This window comes from Aspergillus campestris (genome assembly GCF_002847485.1).
Source record: "Aspergillus campestris IBT 28561 chromosome Unknown P168scaffold_5, whole genome shotgun sequence".
In the NCBI taxonomy this organism is placed as follows: Eukaryota; Fungi; Ascomycota; class Eurotiomycetes; order Eurotiales; family Aspergillaceae; genus Aspergillus; species Aspergillus campestris.
The window spans coordinates 23,537-46,108 of NW_020194340.1; the positions used below are offsets into that span (position 1 = coordinate 23,537).

Sequence of the window (22,572 nt, forward strand, 5' to 3'; positions counted from 1 at the left end):
CCAGAATGCCTCATCGAAGGGTGACTTAAGTCAAGGGGTCGCTGGGGGAGTGTCGTTTACATATAAACCCATACCGTAGACCATCCGACTGAGATGAGCGATAATCTTGCAGCATCAACTTCTCATTCCCTACCCTCTCTCTAGAATGGCATCACCAGTCCAACTGACCGCTCCTAATGGAGTGAGCTACACCCAGCCTACAGGTGTGCCACTCGTGATCAGCGAACGATCGTTCCCACTTATTGACTGTCCTCCACTCCAGGTCTCTTCATCAACAATGAGTTCGTCCCTGCGTGCTCCGGGGAAACGATCGCGACGGTGAACCCATACGACGAATCAGTCATCGCGTCGGTATCCTCTGCAGGATCGGAGGATGTGGACCGTGCGGTTTCAGCGGCTCGCGAGGCTTTCCAGAACCCCGAATGGCGGTCCCTAGGCGCCTCAGAGCGGGGTCTGCTCCTCCTCCGGCTGGCTGACCTGTGTGAGAAACACGCGGAAACCCTGGCAACGATCGATGCATGGGACAACGGCAAACCCTACGACTCGGCCCTGAACGAAGATGTCGCCGAGGTCATCTCCGTCTTCCGATACTATGGCGGGTGGGCCGACAAGATCCAGGGCAGGACAATTGACACCTCGGAAGCGAAGCTCGCCTATACCAGACATGAGCCGATCGGCGTGTGTGGACAGATCATTCCTTGGAACTATCCCGCGATGGTGAGTAGCTCGTTCCGGGAAGAAGCCGCAGGAAAATTGTCTAATTCATTGGTAGATGGCAGCGTGGAAGCTGGGCCCGGCCCTGGCGTGCGGAAACACCGTCGTCCTAAAGGCTGCCGAGCAGACTCCCCTGTCCGTCCTTTATCTAGCAACACTGATCAAGGAGGCGGGTTTCCCCAAGGGTGTAGTGAACATCCTGAACGGCGCTGGTGGGGTGGCTGGCGCTACCCTGGCGAGCCACGTGGGCGTGGACAAAATTGCCTTCACTGGCAGCACACTCACCGGTAAAGCCATCATGAAGGCGGCTGCGGTGAACCTCAAGGCGATCACACTTGAGACTGGCGGCAAGAGCCCCCTTCTCGTCTTTGACGATGCGAACCTAGACCAGGCTGTCAAGTGGTCGCACGTCGGTATCATGAGTAAGTGTCCTGCTTGCATGTCCATCGAGAAATGACACTGATCCTGGCATCAGGCAATATGGGTCAGATTTGCACCTCGACCTCTCGCATCTACGTCCAGGATAGTATCTATGAGACCTTTGTGGAGCAGTTCAAGAAATACACCGTCGAGAACAGTGTCGTCGGCAGCCAGTTCGACCCCAAGGTCAACCACGGCCCACAAGTGTCGCAAGTCCAACGGGACCGGATCCTGCGTTACATCGAGGCGGCCAAGTCCGAGGGCGCGAAGCTGGTCCTAGGGGGTGAGACATCGCAGAGCGACGCCAAAGGCTTCTTTGTACAGCCGACGATCTTCAAGGACACCAACCGTGACATGAAGGTAGTGCGCGAGGAGGTATTCGGACCATTCGTAGTCATTGAGTCATTCAGCTCCCAGGAGGACGCGATCAAGAAGGCGAACGATACCGAATATGGCCTTGGCGCTGCAGTATTCACAGAGAATATCACCAAGGCGCATAAGGTCGCCGCGGCCATCGAGGCAGGCATGGTCTGGGTGAGTGTATCCCTTGGAAGATGTGTTGGAGCATCTACTAACCTTCATACCCCTCCAGATCAACAGCTCGCAGGACTCGCACTATGCGATTCCGTTTGGTGGTTACAAACAGAGTGGTGTCGGACGCGAATTGGGCGAGTATGCCCTTTCGGCATACACGCAGGTCAAGGCCGTACATGGTAAGTTTTTTTTCGCGAATTTTTTGTTTTGTTCGCTTGCTGACGTGCATTTAGTCAACCTTGGAACGTGGTTGTAGGTGTGTTTCTGTTGGTTTTACTTGCTGGATGTCGCCGGCTAGCAACGTGTGTAATATCCTTAGATGAATAATGGACCTTGGTGCAATTTACAGTCTGACAAAAGGGCATTGTGGTAACTATGTTGTCCTGTAATCGGTTGAGCTTGAGAGAATCTCTGAGCTGTAGGCCGTAAACGCAACATCTAAGGTTAGATGTTTTCATTTGACACCATACTAAACCCTGATGGCAGAACGCTTGAAACCTTCGATTATAGAATTTGGCCGATAGTACTTCTCTACTATTTGATATGTAATTTGGACCATACCAACCCGCACAAATATATATTGCGGGTGCAATGGAACATAATACAGGAGCGAACTATACTTTTTCTGATTGTTGTAAAAATCATACCATCTTTTACTGTGTAGAAGGGAGTGAATATCACAAAGCCATGGTACGCTCCCTTAGCTGATCACAACAAAGTGTCCATACTTATATTCACGATCTCTACATCTTCCCCTACCCCCTCTCTGACGTCATTATAGTCTTTCCTCATTCTAACTTTATTCACTAACACTACCAGTTGCATACAATGAAGGGTTTCTATGTCCCCTAATACCCCTCTCCCACGACCATCCTGTGTGTCTTGTGTTCTATGGGATAAAAGTCACATCTGTCACCTCCTGTCCGGACAATTAATCACCTGTGAACAGTGTCTATTTTTGCAATAGAGACCTCTAAAACTACCTGGCTCAAGTACGGACGAGATACATATCAGGAAAGCTGAAAGATGTCAGCAAATACCTCATCGTGCATTCTCGGCCACCGCCCGAGAGTTTAACCCGGGCAAACTCGGCATGGAGCAGAGCAAGCCGATGGATAAACCTCGTGTAAATGGCGCAGGCATCCCGTGTCGGCTTGCTTGGCAGCGGACCGATTACCGAACGGGGACTGATCTTCCCCGCCTAACGTGGGATGCCCTTGCGGTGCCATTTGCTGGCTACACCTTGAGAGGCAGTCATCACGCATTGACCGTCGGCTGAATTTCCTGTTTCAAGTCCGGATGCCCGGTGGACCGAGAGGACTGTGTCTACTGGGTCCATGGGTGGTCAAATCCATGCCTTGAGGCGTCTGCGGTCTTGGACAAGAGAGGGGAAAGCCCCCCCGGGGTGCGAAAAATCTGGAGATGCTAACCTGTGGGGAGAACAGACGGTGGAGAAGGAGAACCGGGGCGCGTATCTCCAATTGGCCATGACCAGCGGTGATAGTCCGGCCACCATCTAAACGCAGTTAGTAGACCCTGGCGTTGCGTTTGTTTCCACATTCTTCCGTTCAAAATGCGGTAGTTCTTGTCTCTTCTGTCTTTCGTTTTTTTTATACGCGTGTGGGAATGGCCGATCTAAAAAGGCCTCACCCCCCCGGATCCCCAATCCCGATCGCCGTGCTTTTCCTTTCTGCTTGTTGTTCTGCGGTGCTACCTGGCTCTCCATCGACCAAGATCCTCTCTATTTTCACGGTAACCTAGCCACATCCGACTTCAATTACAAACCATGGCGGGCCTGGGGCTTAGTATCGACTGGAAATCCAACCGATGGGCGGTGGTCTACTGCCTGGTGGCCGCAATCGGCGCCCTTTGCTATGGATATGACACCATTTACTATACGGGGATCCAGGGAATGGAATATTTTGCCCGCGATTACGGTGTTAAAGAGTCGGATGGCTCGTACTCGTTGTCCACCACCTTCCTCTCCGTGTCGGCGAGTATCATCTACGTGGGGGAGTTTGTCGGCGCTATCGCTGCCGCTCCGATCAACGACTATCTGGGTCGGCGGGTGGTTTTCCTGACGGCATCGGTCTGCATCATTGTCGGCGCCATTGTGCAAGTGTGTTCGTTTGGCTCGGATCCTGTGTTCTACGTCAGTCGAGTCCTGATCGGCCTGGGGATCGGGCAATTCACCGCCACCTGTCTGATGTACATTGGCGAAGTCGCACCGTCCGCGATCCGCGGTCCGGCGCTCATGTGTTTCCAATTCATGCAGTCCATCTCCCAACTGGTCGGAGCCTGCGTCAACCAGGGGACGGAGGGTATTCAGAGCCCCAACTCCTACCGGATTCCGATGTCGTTGTTGGTGGTTCTTCCTGGAATCATGCTCTTGTGTCTGCCGTTTACCCCGGAGAGCCCGGTGTGGTATATGTACAAGGGGAAGAGGGAGCAAGCGACCAAGGCCCTGCGGCAGATCAACCGCAGTGCGCCCGATTACGACCCTCAAGCGGACATGCAGGCCATCGACGACCAAGTGGAAATGGAGCGCGAACTCGCCAAGGACGCCACCTGGATGTCCCTCATCACGGACCCCATCGAGCGTCGTAAACTCTTCTACGCCTGCGGTGCCATGTTCGTGCAGCAGATCAACGGAATTCAATTCTGGTACACCTATGGGGTAGTTTTCGCCCAGTCCATCGGGGTTGCCGAACCTTTCACCATCAACACCATCATCTACGTGCTCCAGATTATCGCAGTTGGCGTCGCCGTCGTTCTGGGCAACAAGGTCAGCCGCCGGAAGAACTTGCTGGTGTGCAGCACGGGTATTCTGGCCTCGCTGGTGGCCGTCGGCGGATTGGGGACTACTCGGGATGCCGAAGGAAAGTTCACCGAGGGCGTCGGCATTGCCATCGTCGTCCTCGCCTACGTCAACATTGTCTGCTATAACTTCTCCATCGGCACCTTATCCTATTCGATCGCGTCGGAGATGTCGGTCGGACGCAACCGCAACAAGATCACCTCCTGTGCTATCGGCGTCTTCTTCATTACCGTGTGGCTCATGGTGTTCACCAGCCCGTACATGTATTACACCGGGAAACTCGGCCCGATGATCGGCTTTGTCTATGCTGCCACCACACTTTTCCTCCTGGCATACTCGTGGTTTTGCGTGGGCGAGACGGCCCACCGCAGCAATGCGGATATTGAACGACTTTTCCAAGACCGTGTGCCGGTCAGAGAGTGGAAAGATTATGTTATTACGCATGACGAGGACACGACATGGGCGAAAAAGAAGGAAAGCAAGGATGAACAGATAGAGATGGCATGATTTGATGTATATGAAGTTGTCTACATTAGAAATGGATCCAATATATATCTTGTGACGATAATGGGATTTCGTGTGATGATTGGGTCTTTGTTGTTACCCAAGGGGGAAATATGTCTGCTCCACGTGCGACATTGCTTTCTGACTGCTCATTCCTCCCACTCTATCTCCAACCTCCTCTTATTCCGTTCTTCCAAATATGACCCACGCTCCTCTGTCCTCATCGGAGGACGCTAGATATTAATGACACCCTGCCAGCTGTGTTCCTAAATTTCCTAAATTTTGATCGGGCAACACGCTGGACTTCTGTTCCGGGACCCTTGAAAACAATGACCCTTGCGGCATACAAAGCAGCGGTTGTCGCTACCCTTGGCTGGACAGCACTGGCATCTTGCCAATGCCTCTGCCTCCCCGAGGATCGTTGTTGGCCGTCGAGTTCGCAGTGGGACGCACTCAACGCATCTACTGGCGGCCGACTAATTTCCACCGTCCCCCTGGGAAGGCCGTGTCACGATCCTCACTATGACGAAGCCGCCTGTGTTGACTTGCGTAACAAATGGAATGTTCCCTCGACTCAGTAAGTCGCTAGACGTCCCGAAAGTCGATGCAATCAAGTCCTACTAATGATTGATGAGTTACGTCTCCTCATCATCCGTAATGCAGACATATTTCGCCAACCAGAGTTGTGATCCCTTCACACCGGAGCCCCAACCGTGCGAGTTAGGAAACTACGCGAGTTATGCGGTCAACGTGTCATCGAACGAAGACGTGATTGCCGCCGTTCGGTTCGCCGGGGAGAACAAGATTCGTTTGGTTATTCGCAACACCGGACACGAGTGAGATTCCCTATATGGTGCGTATTTGACCGCGCTAAGACATCGATCACAACTACCAGCTACATGGGCCGCTCCACAGGAGCCGGAGCTCTATCGATTTGGACCCATCACCTGAGTGAGATCGAGTATGTGGAATGGTCGGATATCCACTACCAGGGACCCGCGTTCAAAGTGGGCAGTGGGGTGATAGGGGCCCAGGTCTTGGAAGCCGCCGCTGCGCGGGGACTAGTCGTGGTGACCGGAGAGTGTCCGACCGTTGGGCTGGCTGGAGGATACACGCAGGGAGGCGGACACTCCGCCCTAAGCACTGCGTTTGGCTTGGCCGCGGATCAGACTCTCTCTTTTGACGTGATCACGGCGGCCGGGAAACTCGTCACCGCGTCCCGCAGCGAGAACGAGGACCTGTACTGGGCCCTCAGCGGCGGCGGTGCCGGGAACTACGGCGTCGTCGTGTCGGCCGCCATCAAAGCCTATCCTGATACCACGGTCTCTGGTGCCTCTCTTAGAATCTTGACTGCAAACACCACCCGTGAGCTTTTCACGGAGGCTATAACACATTTTCACTCGCTCCTACCGGCGATGACCGACGCCGGGGTAACAGTTATTTATCAGATGTCGCCGCAACACTTCCTCATAAACCCCCTGACAGCCTACGGCGGGACAACGAGCGATGTCCAGGCCATTCTGGCGCCGTTCCTCTCTATCTTGTCCACTCGGGGTATCCCGTATGAGGTCTCCTTCACGGAGCACGACAGCTACTACGATCACTACAACAAGTATATGGGTCCTCTCCCGGGTGGAAATCTCGGAGTTGGCATTTATAACTTCGGCGGCCGCTTCATCTCCCACAGCATTCTTGAATCGCATTCGCGGACGGCCAGCTTGGTAGGGACGCTGCGGAACCTGACAGACCACGGAGCCTTTGTGGTGGGAGTTGGCCTAGACGTCTCCAACAAGACAGGCGACAAACTGCCTAATGCCGTCTTTTCTCAGTGGCGCGACGCTGCCGTCACTCTACAGATAGCGAATACGTGGAACACAACGGCGCCGTGGGCCGATAATATCCGTGCCCAGCTCCAGGTGACTGGCCAGTTCATGCCCCAGCTCGAGGCTGTCACGCCCGGCGCCGGCGCATACCAGAACGAAGCCGACTTCCGTCAGCCTCGCTGGCAGGAGACCTTCTTTGGGTCCAACTACGGGATCCTCAAGGAAACAAAGTCCAAATGGGACCCCGACTCCTTCTTTTATGTCTTGAAAGGGGTCGGAAGCGAAGCATGGTCGGTTTCGGTATCGGGCCGGATGTGCCGGACTGGGTCTTGAACTTTGGGATTGGAATCGTATGGTGAATCGACACGCAAAAGATTTATATTCGGGTATCTTGGGATCCATTTTCGGCATTACTTTGCAGACGCTTCGGTCTGCATGTCGGTCGTACTGGTCACTGGCTCAATTCCCTGAACAACAGCGCTATTATTGGGAATATTGGAAAATCAAGTAATTTTCATGCATCGTCATATCATGACGATATGTCCATTCCTCCTATCAAATGCACTGGACCCTGGGCTTTCCTAAATCAATGCCTGGAAAGTATACCATGTCATAAATTATGTGTCAAAAACTGATCAATGCGGGGCGTAGGTGTTTTGATGTGCCTGCACTGTAGGACATCAATCGGATAAAAAACATATTGACCGCAGATTAAATACCTGGGTGTAATAAGATCATACATCGCTTCCTAAGTTGCTGTGGATTGTACCCTACGTGCTGATCCCCAGTACCTTCTTCAGCTCTGGAACCTCAGTGTGGTCGCGGGTTGTCGTCATTCGGTGAAACCATGTCACCTGCTTCTCCGCGGCATCTCCTTCAGTCGAGCCTGCCTCGACAGGTTCAAATAGGAACTCGCCTCCAATCTGTTTGCTATCCCCGCCCTTATGAGCCAAGCCAGATGGGACATGCTTCAGTGCCTGGACGATGGATTCGATGACTATTCGCGGCATGCTCTTTTTGATATAGTCCGGCTGAGGACCCAGGTCCCAGGTGGAAACCAGGCCCAGATCATGGTATAGCTGCCGGGTGGGATCCGCATAGATGGGGAATCGGCAGCCAGTCTCGCGCTCATAGAGCTCGATCAACCCTGGGTCTCCACAGCCAATGACAGCGATCGATGTCTGGTGTGGCAGAAGGGTCTCTGGAGTGATGGATTCTGATAGGGTGCGAAGGAACTCTTGACAACTCTATTGCAGTGGTGACTTAGAAACTGCGCCATGGTAATACGGGAGAAGACGTGCGACCCACACCACAGAAGAAATGGCGGACAAAAATGACTAAGACCCGTTTTGCCACCCGGGGGCCCGAATACAGGCTCCCGAATTCGTGCGCCTGGCCATCTTTGTCGAGGACTGTACGATCATGAATCGTCCGGATGGTTTCCCTTGAAGGGAGTTCGGAGTTGTCGATGGGCGACGGGTCAGCGCCCTGTTCGGTCGGGGATTCAGCGCTCATGACTCGCTAGCTACCACGGATGTGGATCGATGGTTGTTTCCAAAGAAGGGCGTATCATTGGCAGTGGAGCACCAGGCTGGAAGCGAGATGAGGAGAGAAGGCGGGGGAACAAACAAGTGAACAACAATGGTCGAGTGAGACCGCCTTGGCTGCCCGGGGTGCCCAGGCATCAATTACCCTAACAGGGCTAGACCCCGGAGGCCGGAACGCTCTCCGTCCGCGGTTCAGCCGTCAATCTCGCCCGCATCCCGATTCGGCATCGATCCCGACGATCCGTCCAGATTACGTGCAGGAAGTCATGGCCAATGACATACAATGTATGATTTCCATGGTACCTACCTCAGGCTAGCTAAGCTATATCCCAATCTGGACACGGACAACCAATCTCAAACTGAGCAGCAATTTCTCAAGTGAATCAAAACCGGACATTAAAGCCTCTGATTGCCTACCCACGTTCAGGCCCTGCGCGGCTCGACCATTCTACGCGGTCCACTTACGATGGGGCCCAAACTAGGAACCCTGGTCTCCTAGGCTATCGAACAGCACCTTCTTATCTGGACACGGTCCGTCAACTCCATCGGCGGCGGTGATACGGGATCTGGGATACTTACTACAAGGAAACGGCGTCCATTCGCTTCCATCCTCGGGGAGGTATACCTTGAATGCGTTGTTCACGAGCTTGCTCTTCATCTCTCCCGAGGGGCCCGGGCTGCGTCGGAGGTTAGTGAGCCGACCGAAAACTCGCAGCATGGCGGCCCCGGCTACCGTGACAATTGCACGACCGAGGCAGGCGTGCGGTCCCCAACCGTGATGGATATACAGCTCGTCCGCGCGATCCAGTCGGATGGACTCTGGGTCTGGGAATTTGATAGGATCACGTCCGGCGGTGACGAAATCTGCAAATATGGTATCACCTTTGTGCACGGCGATCGACTTCCCACTGTCGTCGATGGTAGTGTCCACGGCGGCGTTCCGAAGAACCCCAAATGCTGGCGTAGACAGGCGGAATCTGCGAGGATTAGCCCAGCCGACCGTTAGAGGGTTCAGTTCACAGGATTGACGTTCAACATACCCTTCTAAAGCGTATTTCTTGAGCTTCTCAAAAGACACCCTGTCATTGCTGTGGGCGAGACGCTGGATGTCCGGCCAGTGTTTATAGTATGCATCGGACAAATATAGGTCAATCAACTGACCCCACTGGAGATCCAATAATCAGCCGGAATCTAAGCACAGGGAAGCCACGGTCATACTCCTTGAGCTTGTGTGGCACATGCAGCAGCAGCAGCAGTTGGGATGATGGTCCACACGACTTCATCGACCGACTTGCCGTCGTCTAGAAGCCTTCGCACTAACTGCGCGCCATAGTTCACCAGGTTCTCCGGCTCAGATTCGGTACCGAGAACTTGACGAGCAATAGAGGCAAGATGTGATTGCTGATGCTCCACTTGCTTTCGCATGACCTGTCCGAGACGTTCAGATTTGCGCGACCCAACGGTCCGGTGTTTTAAAGACTGTGCTGGGTCGACGTCTAGGAAGACGTAGCCGAAGAGCTCCGCCAGTGCATCGTACATTTCTGCATCCGTATAAGCATCATTATCCGCAGATTTAGTCACGGGAATATTGAAGAAATCGGCTGTAAAGTTCGCATGGGCGAGGTTTCCGATGCTAATGAAATTCTTTTATTACTAGGTTGTTTTTCGAGCGAAGGGGAATAACATACTCTCGGACTGCGTCGACGTAATAGGATGGCCCGGCCTTCTTGCTATACTCCCGAAGAAGCTCCAAGGTTGTTCGTTCATAGTATTGCTGAACCTCCTCCAAACTGTCCTTTGGCTGATATATGCATTTATTGACAAATACCCGCTGGTCGGCATTGGCAGTCGAGTCACCACTCAACATGTAGTCATGTCGTGTGAGTTGGAAAGTATGCGGTCCCCCTGAATTATTATCAGCGATGGTGCTGTCACATCCCTCACAAACGAGTGTCATACATGGAACACGGAATCGCTTCTGGTCACCCAACAACTGAGTTATACCCTGCCATGACGTAACGGCTACAAATGGTCCCTGATATACTGGTCTGTTGAAGTCTAACTTTTCCGCTGTACCCGCTTTTTCGAAAGCCTGTCGGTTGTGCGTCGGTATGGTGAAGGGGTAGAGCGTGTAAAAGCTATTTGGGGGATAGTACCCCGGGAATGCCCTCATCAAAAGCTTGTACATCACATCGCCACTGGCAACATCGAAGTCTGAGCTGGCCGATTGGAAACTACACGGAGTGAGCCATATGATCTTCGTTGTGTAGAGGGGCCGTCGCTTACCCAAAATTGGTTAAATTAACTGGGCTGTAGTCAACGGTATAGAACCGATCTCCCCTTACGAGTGCCGCTGCATCCGACAAGATGGCAACCGATATTGTGAACCCGGGGCATAATCCGGATCCAGGATAAAATGGCTGTTTGGCTTCCTCTGCCTCAATGCCTACATACAGTTCGATGTTGTCGGGGTGGCCATAGAGAGCCTCGACTGAAAGACCTTTAGCTTCCATCTCTAATTGCTCTTGGGAGGCTTACGGGCTTCGGCAACCTCGGGATCCGAGTTAACTTCCACTGAGAATCATAGTCAGTCCATAATCAACAATCAGCTGCTATTATGACATACGAAAGGTCGCATATGGCTTTAGCTTGAAGACCCGGAATTCGTTGAGGGTTGCCAGCCCCCCCCACGACCCTGTTGGATGCCGAGCATCTCAATTGCTCTGAGAACATGGGGGATGTTGCGAGCACCAAATGCACCTTGTGGACAAGTTAGGATGACAGTCTATCACACTGGGAAGATCTGAACCAACCGACCGCACGTTCTGCGCCGTCTTGCAACAGTTTGACCAGATCTGAATCGTGGAAATTGCCATCCGGCGCACGCTTCAAGCCTCCGAAAGTCCACTTTGAAGGTTCCGGATCCAGAGTTTGTTTCCATTTTCTTAACCCTGCCAGGAACTGGCCCACGGATAAAGTACCTAGTGTTAATTCCGTTAGCCTGACGCCATCCGACAGTCGGCTATGATCGGGCTGTACTCGGGTCCACATCTCGCCCCAGACTATCCTTCATGAATGCCTTCGTCCAGGTTTCATCTTGGTCGGTGATTGCCGCATGCCACCGGTAGATCATGTTGAACTCCGCACAGACTTGATTCCCTAGTCCTCGTGGGACCCCTTGGGCATCGAACACCTCGATTCGCCCACGAGGATCTAGCTTCCAATCAGAGTTGACAGGGTTAGTATTCAGATTTAGGATGGTTCTCAGATAATCTCCCAAAATGATATTAACATAGAGGCCACACGTCACGCTACCGGCCAGTCAGCGGTGAGTTCCCTCGATGTTTCCAGGATATGTGTCCAGTGATGCCCTTACAGTCTTCCTGTTTGAAACAGATCATTCTCACGTTTTGCCTCTGCTGTAGCGTACTGTGAGCTTTTGGGGGTGAGTCCCGCTGGCAAGCTGAATCGCCCCGCCTCGTTGATCAAGGCCATCTCTCCGACGACGTAGTTGTGGAAACGGTTGAAGGCAATGAGCCAAGCACTGACCCCAGGTGGTTGACCCAACAGTCGCTGTTCGGAATATGTGTCATTCTTCAGGCGTCCGTCCTTGAATGTCCGGACCCTCAAGCGTCTCAAAATCAGGGCCAACGCGGCCAAACTGACTGACAATGTCTTGACGGGCTTCGTCTAGAAGGCCGATTAACCCTTGATGGGTGCTCATATCCCTGTTCTGCATCGTTTCTTTTGTTTCTCAACTGGTAAGTGGGAGTGGAAGTGCTTGTTACACGCCCTTCATGGCAGCAGGAAACTAAGCTACACTCGCTAGCACATATATACTTAACTGCTATAGATGCCTCAATCACACTTATTGCAGGCTTTGGAGACTACTCGGGAGTAGGTTTAACACTTACGACGTGGCTTTTGGAGGCTGATGCATGAAAAGGCCCTTGTCAATGAGTCTATTTTAACTACGATCTAACCAGCCAAGATAAGCTCCTGCCACAAAAGCCACAATGGTAGCCGTTTACACTAGGACGTCATCGACCTTAGGTCCATTGATTGGATATCCATTGGTTAGCGAGAAAAGTGGCAGATTTGGACACAGAATACATGGATTGGCGGACATATTAGGTCCGTTTAATGCCGCCCACTACTCTAACGATACGATGTCGCATTCACATCGAGATACATTCCTAGCAACGAGTAGAATACATCGCAGAGTCGCAGAGTTGTCGTTCAAATCGACAGCTTGTTCATTAAAGTTCGGTGCCAACTCAATATGGCAAGCCACCGACTCAACGGTTGAACATCAAGGTTCCAAATGCCTGTGACGCCACATTGGTTCATACCATCAGTTTCATTCTTCTACTTTTCGTGCGTTTTTTCTTGCGTTTTTTTCGGACCATATAATAGGGAATCCGTACCCAATACCAACCAATATTGCCTCCTCAAACAGAAACCTTCATGTAATGATCTATCGGGCACCATGGCATCCTACACCGCCAACGAGAAGGTACACAAAAACCCCTTCTTACTGATCCCATCGGACATGGATATGAACCCAGTCCGCCTGATTCTGCAAGACCTCGTGTCGGTCCTCAGGCTGGACAAATTGTTGATATACATTGTGACCCCTCACAGTCCATGTCCATCAGGACCATTGGATGAGCTATATCCCAATTATCCCAACCTCCGAGATATCACTCTTCACGCCATTCTCGTGGCTTTCCAGAGTCTGCTCCTGCTTGCTTCTGTTGTACTCCTCTTCACCTTCTGGTTTCTCCCCGGTATCTTCCCGGGAGGGATGGTCCTCATAGCCTGGGTTGTTACCGTGGCAATATTACGACCGCTAAACGGACAGCCGTCAGCCGACTGTCAGGTCGGGGTGCCTGAGAACGGCATCTCCCCAGTCAACGATGAATCGGAATTGTGGTTTTTTATCAATGGGATCTGCACTGGGTAGAGCTGCTCACTTCGTGATTCCGGTGACCAAGCTGATGTTCTATGCAGACGGTCGTGGTTGCAATCGAATCTAACCTTGCTAGCCAATACCTTTCATCGGGAGATAGTCGGCATTCATAATCCAACGTTTGTGGACCTGTTCGCTGTTTCCTGTGATTCCTACACTGCTATTGGTGATTCTTACAGACTATATCCACCAGAAAGGGGTTGATTCTAGACCTCTTAGAATGCCTCGTCCAACGCGACCTCGACTACAAGACCCGAGACATCCGACAAGGGAGGGCCCAGCTTCGGTCAGCGCTGCGAGCCTCGGAAACACGCAAAGTCGTCCTGATAGCCCATTCCCAGGGCGGTATCGAGGTGGCTTCGATCCTGGATTGGCTGTATGGGGAGCTCGCCAACGAGACGCTGCGAAAGCTGGAGATCTATACTTTCGGCAATACGGCCAGGCACTTTCGCAACCCGTACCTACGAGACAATAGCGACGAGCCCGTAATTCAGCACCTCGAGCATTACGCCAACAAGAATGACTTTGTGGCGAACATTGGCGTGCTGCAGTGCACATCCCCGACGGCCAGGTACTCCGCGAACGACCTGTTTTCGGGAAAGGTGTTCCAACAGGACCGAAGTGGCCATCTACTGAACATCCACTACCTCGATACCATGTTTGGCGGGAACCATGAGTTCATGGATACCAAGGTTGAAACACGCGGGCCGTCAAGGTTGGTTGTTTTGAATCAGATTTGGCAATCTCTCCATCGCTGCTGACCGACATGTTTTAGGGAAGGATCGGATGCTGGCGTTTCATCGACGTCGGTAATGGACCTCTCACGGTTGGCGAAATACCGTCATGGGAAAAGTCCTGAAGACGGAGTGGATGTCTACTGTGGTGTCAATGGTGGATGACTTGAAGGCCTAAATTATATGTGGCGCTATGAAGGGATGACACTCAAAGGTCCGTCGACTGGTTAAAATTCGCCACTATCGGCCTGTATTAACAGAAATGACATACTCTACCACAATCTTGATGCTGAGCTTGGAATCAGGCTAGGGTGCTGCCCTACTGGGGCCGGATTGTTTGGACCATGTCATGACGTCAGTATCGATGTAGTCTTTTTAAACTTCCAGTGGAATGCCCACCAATGAACATAAGAGATTTACTTTTTCCCAATGGCCTCTTGATATAATTACCCAGTTTGTTAGAACACAATGACCTTAGTTCTGATGTGGTTCACACATAGTGGATGGCACATACTGTTTGTCTATGTGCTCTTAGGACCACCATGTCCCAATTGATCAAAACTCTGATATTTCACTTAACTAACTCAACTACACTTGAACTATATTAGATCTAGTTCGTAATCATTCACAATATAATAAAATTTGTATACTAGTATAAAAGAACTTTCTTAAACTATTTGACAGATATATATAAGTCTGTCTTCGTGCTTGGATTTATCAATCTCCTTCAATATGTTTCTCAACCTACCATCCTCTAATAGACAGATATCAGGATCATCCATTGAGCGCCATTTGACAATGTTGTACGTAACAATTACACGATTAATATCAATAGTGCGCAATGAATTACTCCACTCAATTATTCGTGTCATGTGCACTCCGTAATGCAGGTTCCCTTCAACACTTCCATAGAGGACTCCAACCTGTGACATATCCGATCGTGCTACCACTAAAGTAATCGTGAGAATAATGGTTGTCCCAATAACTTTAGACAGAAATAGCAGCGAACATGGACAACGGGGAAACATAGCCGCTGGATATGTTAAACGCCATAGGATATATTGGTTACCAAGTGGCGACCTGTTATCTTGCGGGCAAAATCGGCTCCATAATATTCTAAAGACGGGGGTTGGGCGCTGCTATCTCTGTCTATATTTCCCCGTTGTCCATGTTGCCACCATTACCAAAACCTGGATTTCGATGCCAGTCAAAGGCTATTTTCTGGATCCTTCAAGCTACCCATCTTGGCTTGATTCCATAATTGGCCGTGTTAATTGTACTTCCCTTCTTATGACTACTGTGTTACGTAGTAAAGAATCTTGGTTGGAACATATGTCATGAGACATATGTCATTTTTATTCAATCATTGTAAAACTATAACTCCATCTGGCCTTCTTATCAGGTTCCAGAACCAAAATACCAACACCTAAATACATAATCTAACACATTTGAGGGAGATCAACTCAACCGGGCCGTAAGCCAAGACCTGTCTTGAGCTCTGTGGCTTAAACTAGCATTTCCGATCCCCCGGATGGAAAATCAAAAGACCATCATCCCTGTGGCTTAGCCCAGAGTGACGACAAAGGTGGCGCCCGAGGAGCAAGCCTTGGTGTTGTGGTCGTCATCAGGCTTCTGGTAGGTCTCTTTGCAGTTGGCATCGCCCGGCTCGCAGGTCGACGGCTCGCAGCTGGAGTCATCGGGTTGGACGGAGAAGCCGGACTTGACGAAGGCGGATTCGGGGTCCATGTCGATAGAGGAGAGATCGTAGAAGACCTGGTCGCCATCACCGGTGTACTCGAACTGGAGGACGCTGTCCTTGCCGTCGGTGGTGGACATCTTGATGGAGATACCGCCGCCGTTGCTGTTGGTTTGGAACTTCTGCTCGTGGGTGCCACCGCCGCCGGAGAGGTGCTGCTGATCACCTGCGCTGTCGTCGGTGGTCCACAGGTTGACGTCCTGTTCCATGTTGTTGACGATTTGGACGCCGCCACCGCCGCCGCCACCGCCGCCGGAGCTAGGGCTGGCAGATGGGCTGCTGGTGGAGCTGGGGGTGGCATCACGCTGCTGGACGTGGGGGAGGGCCGCAGCGGTCATGGCGAAGGCGCCGAGGAAGAGACCATTGTTGAAAAACATTTTGAATGAAGGTGATTGAAACGAAGTTTGACTCTGAGAAAGGATCTCGAAAGGAATGAATGAAGGTCTGTCTGATCAACAGAGAGACAAAAAGCACAAATGAAGTGAATGACAGTTGGAGGATCAACCTCGAAAAGAGAAGAGAAAGGATTGGTAGTAAAGTGAGTGACTTTGTATTCAGAAGACTGTGCTTGAGAATGAAACGATGGATAGGCAGGATACAGAGGCCTATTTATTGCCCATGGTGGCAATAGATGAGAGGTTTGAGTTGCGTTCGAGACCATGATTACAAAGGCAGGAACAGGCAAGTGTGGAGACCTCGCCCCTCCCCAGATCGAATCTTGAAGCTATCCATCATATACAGAACAAAGGAACAAGGCATGGGCTCTTTTCCATCATCGGTAGACCCGGGGGAGAGAGGAATAGCTCGTTGCCACTCCGAGAAAGGTTCGTGAGTATCGGCCAATTAGGGTTGGTGGGTGGAGTAGCCCTATCCATGGTCCTCGCAATTCCCAGCGGCGTCAGCCTCCTTACGCGTATTCTGGAAAGTTGGCCACATTGGGTCAACGAGGTACAAGCTTTGGCCCAAGCACGAACTTTGTTTGGATCTAACGATAGCTTATGGTACAACACGTTTGCCCCTGGTTTATAATCCGGTGGAGCACAGCGGACCGTAGTCTTGCCCTGGCAGGTAATCCTGGTACCACGAGGTACTCCCGACGCACGTTGGGCAGTAGAAGAAATCGGTGGGGTCATACTTCCTCTTGATAATGCTGAGGGGAATGTAGTGGGTTCCGTAGAAATCCGTCGCCCACAAGGGGTCTCTCCGATCGGCCTGCATGACGCGTTAGCATTTGCTCCCCTCATGGCGGCGGTACCTCTCAGCACGCAGAGAGAACCCACCTCGTTCAAGTAGCTCCCCAAGGATGGGGCCAGACGTCTCATCGCCCAGTTTTTCTTGTAGGAGATGTCGGCGATGACGGTGTTCTTGGTGGCTTCATCCGCGTCTGCGGGCCATCCCCTGGCAACCACCTCGACCATGTAGGCGGATCGCCACGCTGGGTTCAGCCCCGAAAGTGAATCTGGCTTGGCGACCTGGCCACCACCGTTGAGCTCGACGTTCAAAATCGTGTATTCCCTGGGGTCCCCGGCAATGGTGCCAATCATGTCCCGCAGAGCCTTTCGATCGTTGGCGAGCGCCTTCTTATCAAACATGTGGGAGGTCAAGGCCGAATTCCCCCCACCGGTCGCCTCGCTATTACCAGACATGGCCTTGTAGTATGCGGGATAGCTAGGAAACTCAAACCAGTCGACTTTGACGAAGAGGGAGGTGCCGTTGTATGTTTGTAACTTGTCAAGAACCGGCGCGAATGCTTCTTCGGCGTACTCCCTTGACTTCCCCATCAGGGCAATGGCGTGCACGTATCCGACGGTCTCGTTACCAGCCAGGGGCTGGGGAGCATTGATCGACCACTTACCGTATCCCGAGAACCCTGCGTCGTTAATGGCAGGATATTGCTCGTGGACATCGGTGATGGCTTCCAACAGGAGATCAACGTTGTCCGTGAGGGGGAAGATGGCCAGCGACTGAGCCACGACGGACTTGGAGGGATAGGCCTTGATCGTCATGGACAGCACGATGCCGTAAGTCCCGCCGCCACCTCCACGGAGAGCAAAATACAGATCGGAGTTCTGGCAGGCACTGGCCGTGACCGTGGTGCCGTTGGCCAGGAGGACCTGCGCATCGAGGATTTGATCGGCAGCGAGACCGTAGTCCCGACTCGCTGGGGAATGACCTCCTCCTTGTATATATCCGCCAATGACACCCACGGTCTGTCCACATCCGAATACACTAGGTCAGTGATGTTTGGAAAGACTTATGAGGGGGGTCCTACCGGGTCGCCCCCACCGACAACCGTCAAGTTCCGGGAGAATGCTTCACTGTATACATCTTCCCAGACATAGCCACCGGCGACGTTAATGGCGTGGCCATCCCAATCCGACGCGGTACACCCCTCCGGTGGCTCGTACTTATCATGGACCTTGACGCCATTCCGCATATACTTGATCCAGACCTGCAGGGCGCCATAGCCCTCGGATCTATAGGACAGTCAATCGACACCGAGTTCTCCTCCCGAGCTGGCCAACCGTCGGGGTACTCACTTTCCAATGAGGTCATGACCAGTATTTCGCAGGACAAAGCGGATATTCTTTTCCTGGGCGAATTGCAGGCCCGCGACAAGCTCCTCGCTCTTGGTGGCATTGATGGTATAGACAGGGGCGGGGCCGAGGATGCAATTGCCGGGCTCTTCCCCAGCACCGACATCGACCAAGGGGCAGGGATCGTTGGTTGGATAAACATATCCGACGGGCTGCTCCGATTGAAACCGAGAATCGTACCAGCGGCGGTGCACCTCGGCGCATTCCTTCTCGTCGTAGTAGGTGCCCGGGTAACAGGAGATGGCCGGGGGGGTGTTGCGGATCAATTTCCCTGAAACCGAGGAATTCAAGCTATTCCACGTTTCTACGGACGGCCAACAGGAGCTCTCTGGAGTCTACCTAGAGGTCAGATCAGACCCAGAGGGTTATGGAGAGTTTGTTTTGGTTCCCACCACCTACACATTTGCAACCCCCAATCCCAGTCGCGGAGCCCAGTCCACTCAGAGCGGACACGATCAAAATTTCCAGCCTCATCCTTAAACTCGAGGAAAACACGGGGAAAAGAACGAAAAGAAAGATAAAACAGAAACCGATTGGATAAACGAGTGGATCAGTGAGTGAATCAAAGGGTGACAGACGCACGAAAGAAAGAGAGAAAGAGACTCGCGGCCGGTCTGACGGCTAAATGTATGCACTACGTGCTGTTCGCTCGCTACTTATACGGATCCGTCTTCAGGGGAGATGAGGCACTACGGCGACCGGTGGTCTGATCTACGACTGCGACTAGCGATGGTGCGGTCCTGTCTTGGATCGTTTAGTTCGACCGATGGATATATATAACTCCTAAATAGCCAGTATCTCCGATGGCACAGCTCTTTCCCGGGGGGTCCCTCGATATATCCCGAAAGCAAGGGACCAGGAGGTCGCGGTCTCCCATCGCATATATCCCATGCCGGCATTAATCCTCGTTGCGAATTATTATCCTGAGACACCCTGTTCGCTTACGCGGGAAGGAGCATCTATTCAAGGTAACCTCATCATTGATCCCTGTCCAGACGGTCGTTTTGGTGGTTGCGTCTCATTTGCCGATCCTGGTTAGGGCATCCGCTAAGTGACAAGCGACCTTCGCCACAATGCGGACTGGTTCCTCCCACGGGTCAATTTCTCCACCTACCCCGTTCCAGCCAGGATGCAGCCTATGACCGACAGGAGTTTGACGCGAGTGGGCCACCCCGAGGGTCTCGGACCCAAGTTCCATCACGGACATTGTGTCCTGTGCTTGCCCCCGGCGGAACCCCGCTCTATCTAGAAGCGTTCATGGCTTCTGGTCCGCGATCTGCCAGCAGTTTCATCCCGAACTCTATGGGTGTGTATCATACACAATCCACGGTAGATGCTCGCTCGCTGTAACCGTCCACGAAGATCACCTAGGTCCGGTGGACATGGCCGATAACCTCCGCGGCTTTTCACCCTACTTGTGGCCCGCCCCTGCATGTCTAGGTTCATACTGTCGGCGGGCGCCCACCAATACCATCCCCGGTCATTTCTCTCTTTACGGCGATCATGGGAGTAAATCCGAAACCAGCACGGAAATTTCGGACGCCATGGCGTCCTTGTTGTCTTAGGACTTGTTCCTGGGGTGGAAGGATGCTAGGATCCCCTCATCCCGGCCGCCCACCCTCACACATGCACATTAGACTTCGCCCGACGCCCGGAGATGCGAGTGAAGATGGATGATACCCTAGAAGAATGCCGGGGGCGCTTATCTGGAGGAGACGGTAGTCTGAAGTATGTAAGATGGGGAGCATCCAACTTTACCGTCCCACACCGGCTGCTGGCTTTATCTCCCCATGCACTCACGATGGCTGCTACTGGAACCACACAGCCCATCGCCAGTAATCTGTCGCCGGACGGCCTGATTGCTGTCACTTGGATTGGTGTCGGCCTGGGTGTCTTGTTCGTGTCCATCCGCCTCGCCATCCGCCTCAGTCGACTGAAACGGCTGTACCCCGACGACTACTTTGTCCTCGTCGCGCTGGCCTTTTTGATCATCAATGCCGTGCTGCAGACCCTCCAGACACCGCATCTGTACTACACAGCCCTAACTCCGACGGGCCCGAACATCGCGGACCACGTGGTGTTGTACAAGAAGTATGAATTCGCCATCATCGGCATCTTCTGGACTGTGCTCTGGAGCATCAAGGGCTCCTTCCTGGCCCTGTTTTGGATGATTACGCAGGGTCTGCCCCGGTACATCTGGGCCTGGTGGGTCGTGGCTGGGTTCGTTGTGAGCTCCTATGTCGTGTGTTGGCTGCTGTCGGCCCTGAATTGCCATCCTCCCTCGGAATATTTCAAGCTTGGTACGATCTCGCGTCAGAAATCCTAGCCGTTTGGAGGAAGAGTCTAACCCAAGATCCTTAGGCGGATGTGGCCGGGCAATTGACAAGCACACCTCCTTCATCAGCATCTGTTTCAGCACCGCGGTCGATATAGCGACGGACGTGATGAGTAGGTCCACCTATCCGTCGCCCCCCCCGTCGAACGGACCGCTAATGCAATATGGGAAACAGTCATGGGCATTGGGGTCACGATCGTGTGTGGGACCCGCATCAACCGGCGCGAGCGGCTCAGCCTGGGCGTCATCTTCAGCCTGGGGATCATCATCGTCGCCGCGGCCGTCGTGCGCGCCATCCAGATCAGCGGCAAGGCCTACACCGACATGGCCGGGGTCGCCATCTGGAGTGTCGCCGAGTCCAGCATCTGTAGGCCTTCTCTACCCCCACTACCGGCGCGAAAGAGATGCTCTTATCTAACCCTCTACCAGCGGTCATCATCGGATGTCTTCCCCCGTTCAAAATCTTCCTCTCCCGCCATCCCTCCTTCGCCCCGTACACGTCCGGGTCAGCCGGCCCCTACCTCCAAAGTGGAGCATCCTCTACTCCCGCCAAACCCCGCGTGTGGAGCGACACGCCCGTGGCCCCGCCTCAACGCGGCTTGTATCAGAATCTCGACTTCGAGCTTCACTCGAGGAATACGGACATTGTCGGGGGGGCAGGCGCCCGGGTGGTCCGGAACACCACGCTCCCAAGAGAGAGTGTGGACTCGGGACGACCGGGCGAGATTCGCATGGTGAAGGAGTTCGTAAGTGTCCTCTCCCCTGTTCCTTCCGGTGCCGGACCCGGTTGTCTTGTTGACAGTGCTGATAGACATAGAGCGTGATCACGACACGATAATGACCGGTTCGGGTAGGATAGAGGGGTATATACACAAAAGGGAATTTAATTTAGGCGTCCACATATGCGGGCGTATGAGTACAGGCATGGCTTTCATGGTGTCAGTAGCGACCGTCTATAATTTACACTTCGCAAATACATTGGTAATCGTCCCGGCTTCATAGAAAACCATTCATACCACCGCCATCAACATCGCGCCCAGGACCACCGCCGCCATCGCCGACTGCGTCGCTGCGCTCCGTCCGGCCCCGATTCGCCCTTGTCGGACCCCGATTCGTCCTCGCCAGACGACTGATTCTCATAGGGATCCGAGTACTGGTCGACGTCGTCCTTGTCGATCCGCACAATGCTGTATTCACCCGACACGACCCCGTCGTCATGCCACACGGGGGCGCAGAATTCCACCGCCGTGCCGTTCCGCACCGCCCCGTACAGTTGTCCAGCGTGCCGGAGTAGCAAAAGCTGGCGGCTGTGAAGTTCAGATAGCCCGACTGGCCGTTATGGAGGGAGCGCGTTTGGTCGATGGCGCCGATGACGGATTGATTGAACGACGGGGCGGGCATGTCGGAGTCTTTGCTCACGGCTTCCTGCACCAGGTCGGCGTAGGTGTGGCCCTGCAGGGTGGTGATGTTCTTTGTGGCCTCGAACTGGGCGTCGCCGGCGGCTGTCAAGGCGCAGGTGCCGTTCCCTTTGGTCTCGCATGTTTGGGCACCGCTGACGCGCTGCGGGGGTAGTCTGCCGAGGGTGGGACGCTGGTGGTCCCAGTTGAAGACGGTGCAGTTTCCGGAGTCACCAGCGGAAGACTGCTGGGCCAGGGCTGGGCTGCATAAAGCCAGTAGATAGGTCATAAACACGGTGGAATGCATGGTTAGATAATTTGGATTGATTCTGCAAGTCCGATCATGCTGAAGAAACGACCTCGTATTTATGTCCGACCCTGACCAGACGGCTGGCACTCGGCATCTATCCGATACCCCAAT

General features: G+C 53.0%; 10 protein-coding genes across 10 annotated transcripts; 5 read left to right on the forward strand and 5 right to left on the reverse strand.

Annotated features, from left to right (window-relative positions):
- Positions 1-145: 145 nt before the first annotated feature.
- P168DRAFT_251303 (aldehyde dehydrogenase) lies at positions 146-2,015 on the forward strand (the record flags this gene model as incomplete). The annotated part of the gene is made up of 6 exons (XM_024834261.1): positions 146-203; positions 263-717; positions 773-1,136; positions 1,190-1,668; positions 1,727-1,847; positions 1,902-2,015. 6 exons carry the CDS (start codon positions 146-148, stop codon positions 1,922-1,924), a joined length of 1,500 nt encoding a protein of 499 aa, XP_024693184.1. The 3' UTR covers positions 1,925-2,015.
- Positions 2,016-3,454: 1,439 nt separating this feature from the next.
- On the forward strand, positions 3,455-4,993 carry P168DRAFT_267154 (general substrate transporter; the record flags this gene model as incomplete). Its single annotated transcript, XM_024835018.1, has 1 exon — positions 3,455-4,993. The coding sequence occupies one exon, from the start codon at positions 3,455-3,457 to the stop codon at positions 4,991-4,993; it is 1,539 nt and encodes a 512-aa protein (XP_024693185.1).
- Positions 4,994-5,166: 173 nt separating this feature from the next.
- P168DRAFT_303799 (putative isoamyl alcohol oxidase) lies at positions 5,167-7,146 on the forward strand (the record flags this gene model as incomplete). The annotated part of the gene is made up of 3 exons (XM_024838796.1): positions 5,167-5,567; positions 5,626-5,826; positions 5,886-7,146. Exons 1-3 carry the CDS (start codon positions 5,320-5,322, stop codon positions 7,144-7,146), a joined length of 1,710 nt encoding a protein of 569 aa, XP_024693186.1. The 5' UTR covers positions 5,167-5,319.
- Positions 7,147-7,583: 437 nt separating this feature from the next.
- P168DRAFT_317647 (peroxiredoxin-like family protein) lies at positions 7,584-8,328 on the reverse strand (the record flags this gene model as incomplete). The annotated part of the gene is made up of 2 exons (XM_024840127.1): positions 7,584-8,060; positions 8,122-8,328. The coding sequence occupies 2 exons, from the start codon at positions 8,326-8,328 to the stop codon at positions 7,584-7,586; spliced, it is 684 nt and encodes a 227-aa protein (XP_024693187.1).
- Positions 8,329-8,838: 510 nt separating this feature from the next.
- P168DRAFT_317648 (heme peroxidase) lies at positions 8,839-12,159 on the reverse strand (the record flags this gene model as incomplete). Its single annotated transcript, XM_024840128.1, has 14 exons — positions 8,839-8,882; positions 8,940-9,337; positions 9,401-9,525; positions 9,579-9,993; positions 10,049-10,265; positions 10,437-10,594; positions 10,815-10,851; positions 10,899-10,934; positions 10,987-11,055; positions 11,112-11,120; positions 11,174-11,341; positions 11,400-11,671; positions 11,737-12,050; positions 12,151-12,159. The coding sequence occupies 14 exons, from the start codon at positions 12,157-12,159 to the stop codon at positions 8,839-8,841; spliced, it is 2,271 nt and encodes a 756-aa protein (XP_024693188.1).
- A 1,008-nt stretch (positions 12,160-13,167) lies between these two features.
- Positions 13,168-14,231, forward strand: P168DRAFT_296398 (uncharacterized protein; the record flags this gene model as incomplete). Its single annotated transcript, XM_024838110.1, has 4 exons — positions 13,168-13,322; positions 13,374-13,451; positions 13,526-14,047; positions 14,108-14,231. The coding sequence occupies 4 exons, from the start codon at positions 13,168-13,170 to the stop codon at positions 14,229-14,231; spliced, it is 879 nt and encodes a 292-aa protein (XP_024693189.1).
- Positions 14,232-15,418: 1,187 nt separating this feature from the next.
- On the reverse strand, positions 15,419-16,382 carry P168DRAFT_289514 (uncharacterized protein). The gene has a single exon (XM_024837015.1). It carries the CDS (start codon positions 16,197-16,199, stop codon positions 15,630-15,632), a length of 570 nt encoding a protein of 189 aa, XP_024693190.1. The 5' UTR covers positions 16,200-16,382; the 3' UTR covers positions 15,419-15,629.
- Positions 16,383-16,615: 233 nt separating this feature from the next.
- P168DRAFT_267160 (isoamyl alcohol oxidase) lies at positions 16,616-19,025 on the reverse strand. Its single transcript, XM_024835019.1, has 5 exons — positions 18,819-19,025; positions 18,363-18,754; positions 18,095-18,299; positions 17,103-18,032; positions 16,616-17,034 (listed from the first exon to the last, which is right to left on the reverse strand). Exons 1-5 carry the CDS (start codon positions 18,891-18,893, stop codon positions 16,846-16,848), a joined length of 1,791 nt encoding a protein of 596 aa, XP_024693191.1. The 5' UTR covers positions 18,894-19,025; the 3' UTR covers positions 16,616-16,845.
- Positions 19,026-20,220: 1,195 nt separating this feature from the next.
- Positions 20,221-21,592, forward strand: P168DRAFT_317652 (uncharacterized protein; the record flags this gene model as incomplete). Its single annotated transcript, XM_024840129.1, has 5 exons — positions 20,221-20,719; positions 20,781-20,867; positions 20,930-21,121; positions 21,184-21,500; positions 21,572-21,592. 5 exons carry the CDS (start codon positions 20,221-20,223, stop codon positions 21,590-21,592), a joined length of 1,116 nt encoding a protein of 371 aa, XP_024693192.1.
- A 157-nt stretch (positions 21,593-21,749) lies between these two features.
- On the reverse strand, positions 21,750-22,458 carry P168DRAFT_326425 (uncharacterized protein; the record flags this gene model as incomplete). Its single annotated transcript, XM_024841117.1, has 2 exons — positions 21,750-22,061; positions 22,085-22,458. 2 exons carry the CDS (start codon positions 22,456-22,458, stop codon positions 21,779-21,781), a joined length of 657 nt encoding a protein of 218 aa, XP_024693193.1. The 3' UTR covers positions 21,750-21,778.
- Positions 22,459-22,572: the final 114 nt, after the last annotated feature.

Excerpts from the sequence above, each read along its gene's own strand:
- P168DRAFT_289514 (XM_024837015.1), bottom strand. The coding sequence starts at position 16,199 with ATGTTTTTCAACAATGGTCTCTTCCTCGGCGCCTTCGCCATGACCGCT.
- P168DRAFT_267160 (XM_024835019.1), bottom strand. The coding sequence starts at position 18,893 with ATGAGGCTGGAAATTTTGATCGTGTCCGCTCTGAGTGGACTGGGCTCC. Across the intron at positions 18,755-18,818 it reads GGATTGGGGGTTGCAAATGT|ACTCCAGAGAGCTCCTGTTG; the intron begins GTAGGTGGTGGG and ends ACCTCTAGGTAG. Across the intron at positions 18,300-18,362 it reads GGTCATGACCTCATTGGAAA|ATCCGAGGGCTATGGCGCCC; the intron begins GTGAGTACCCCG and ends ACTGTCCTATAG.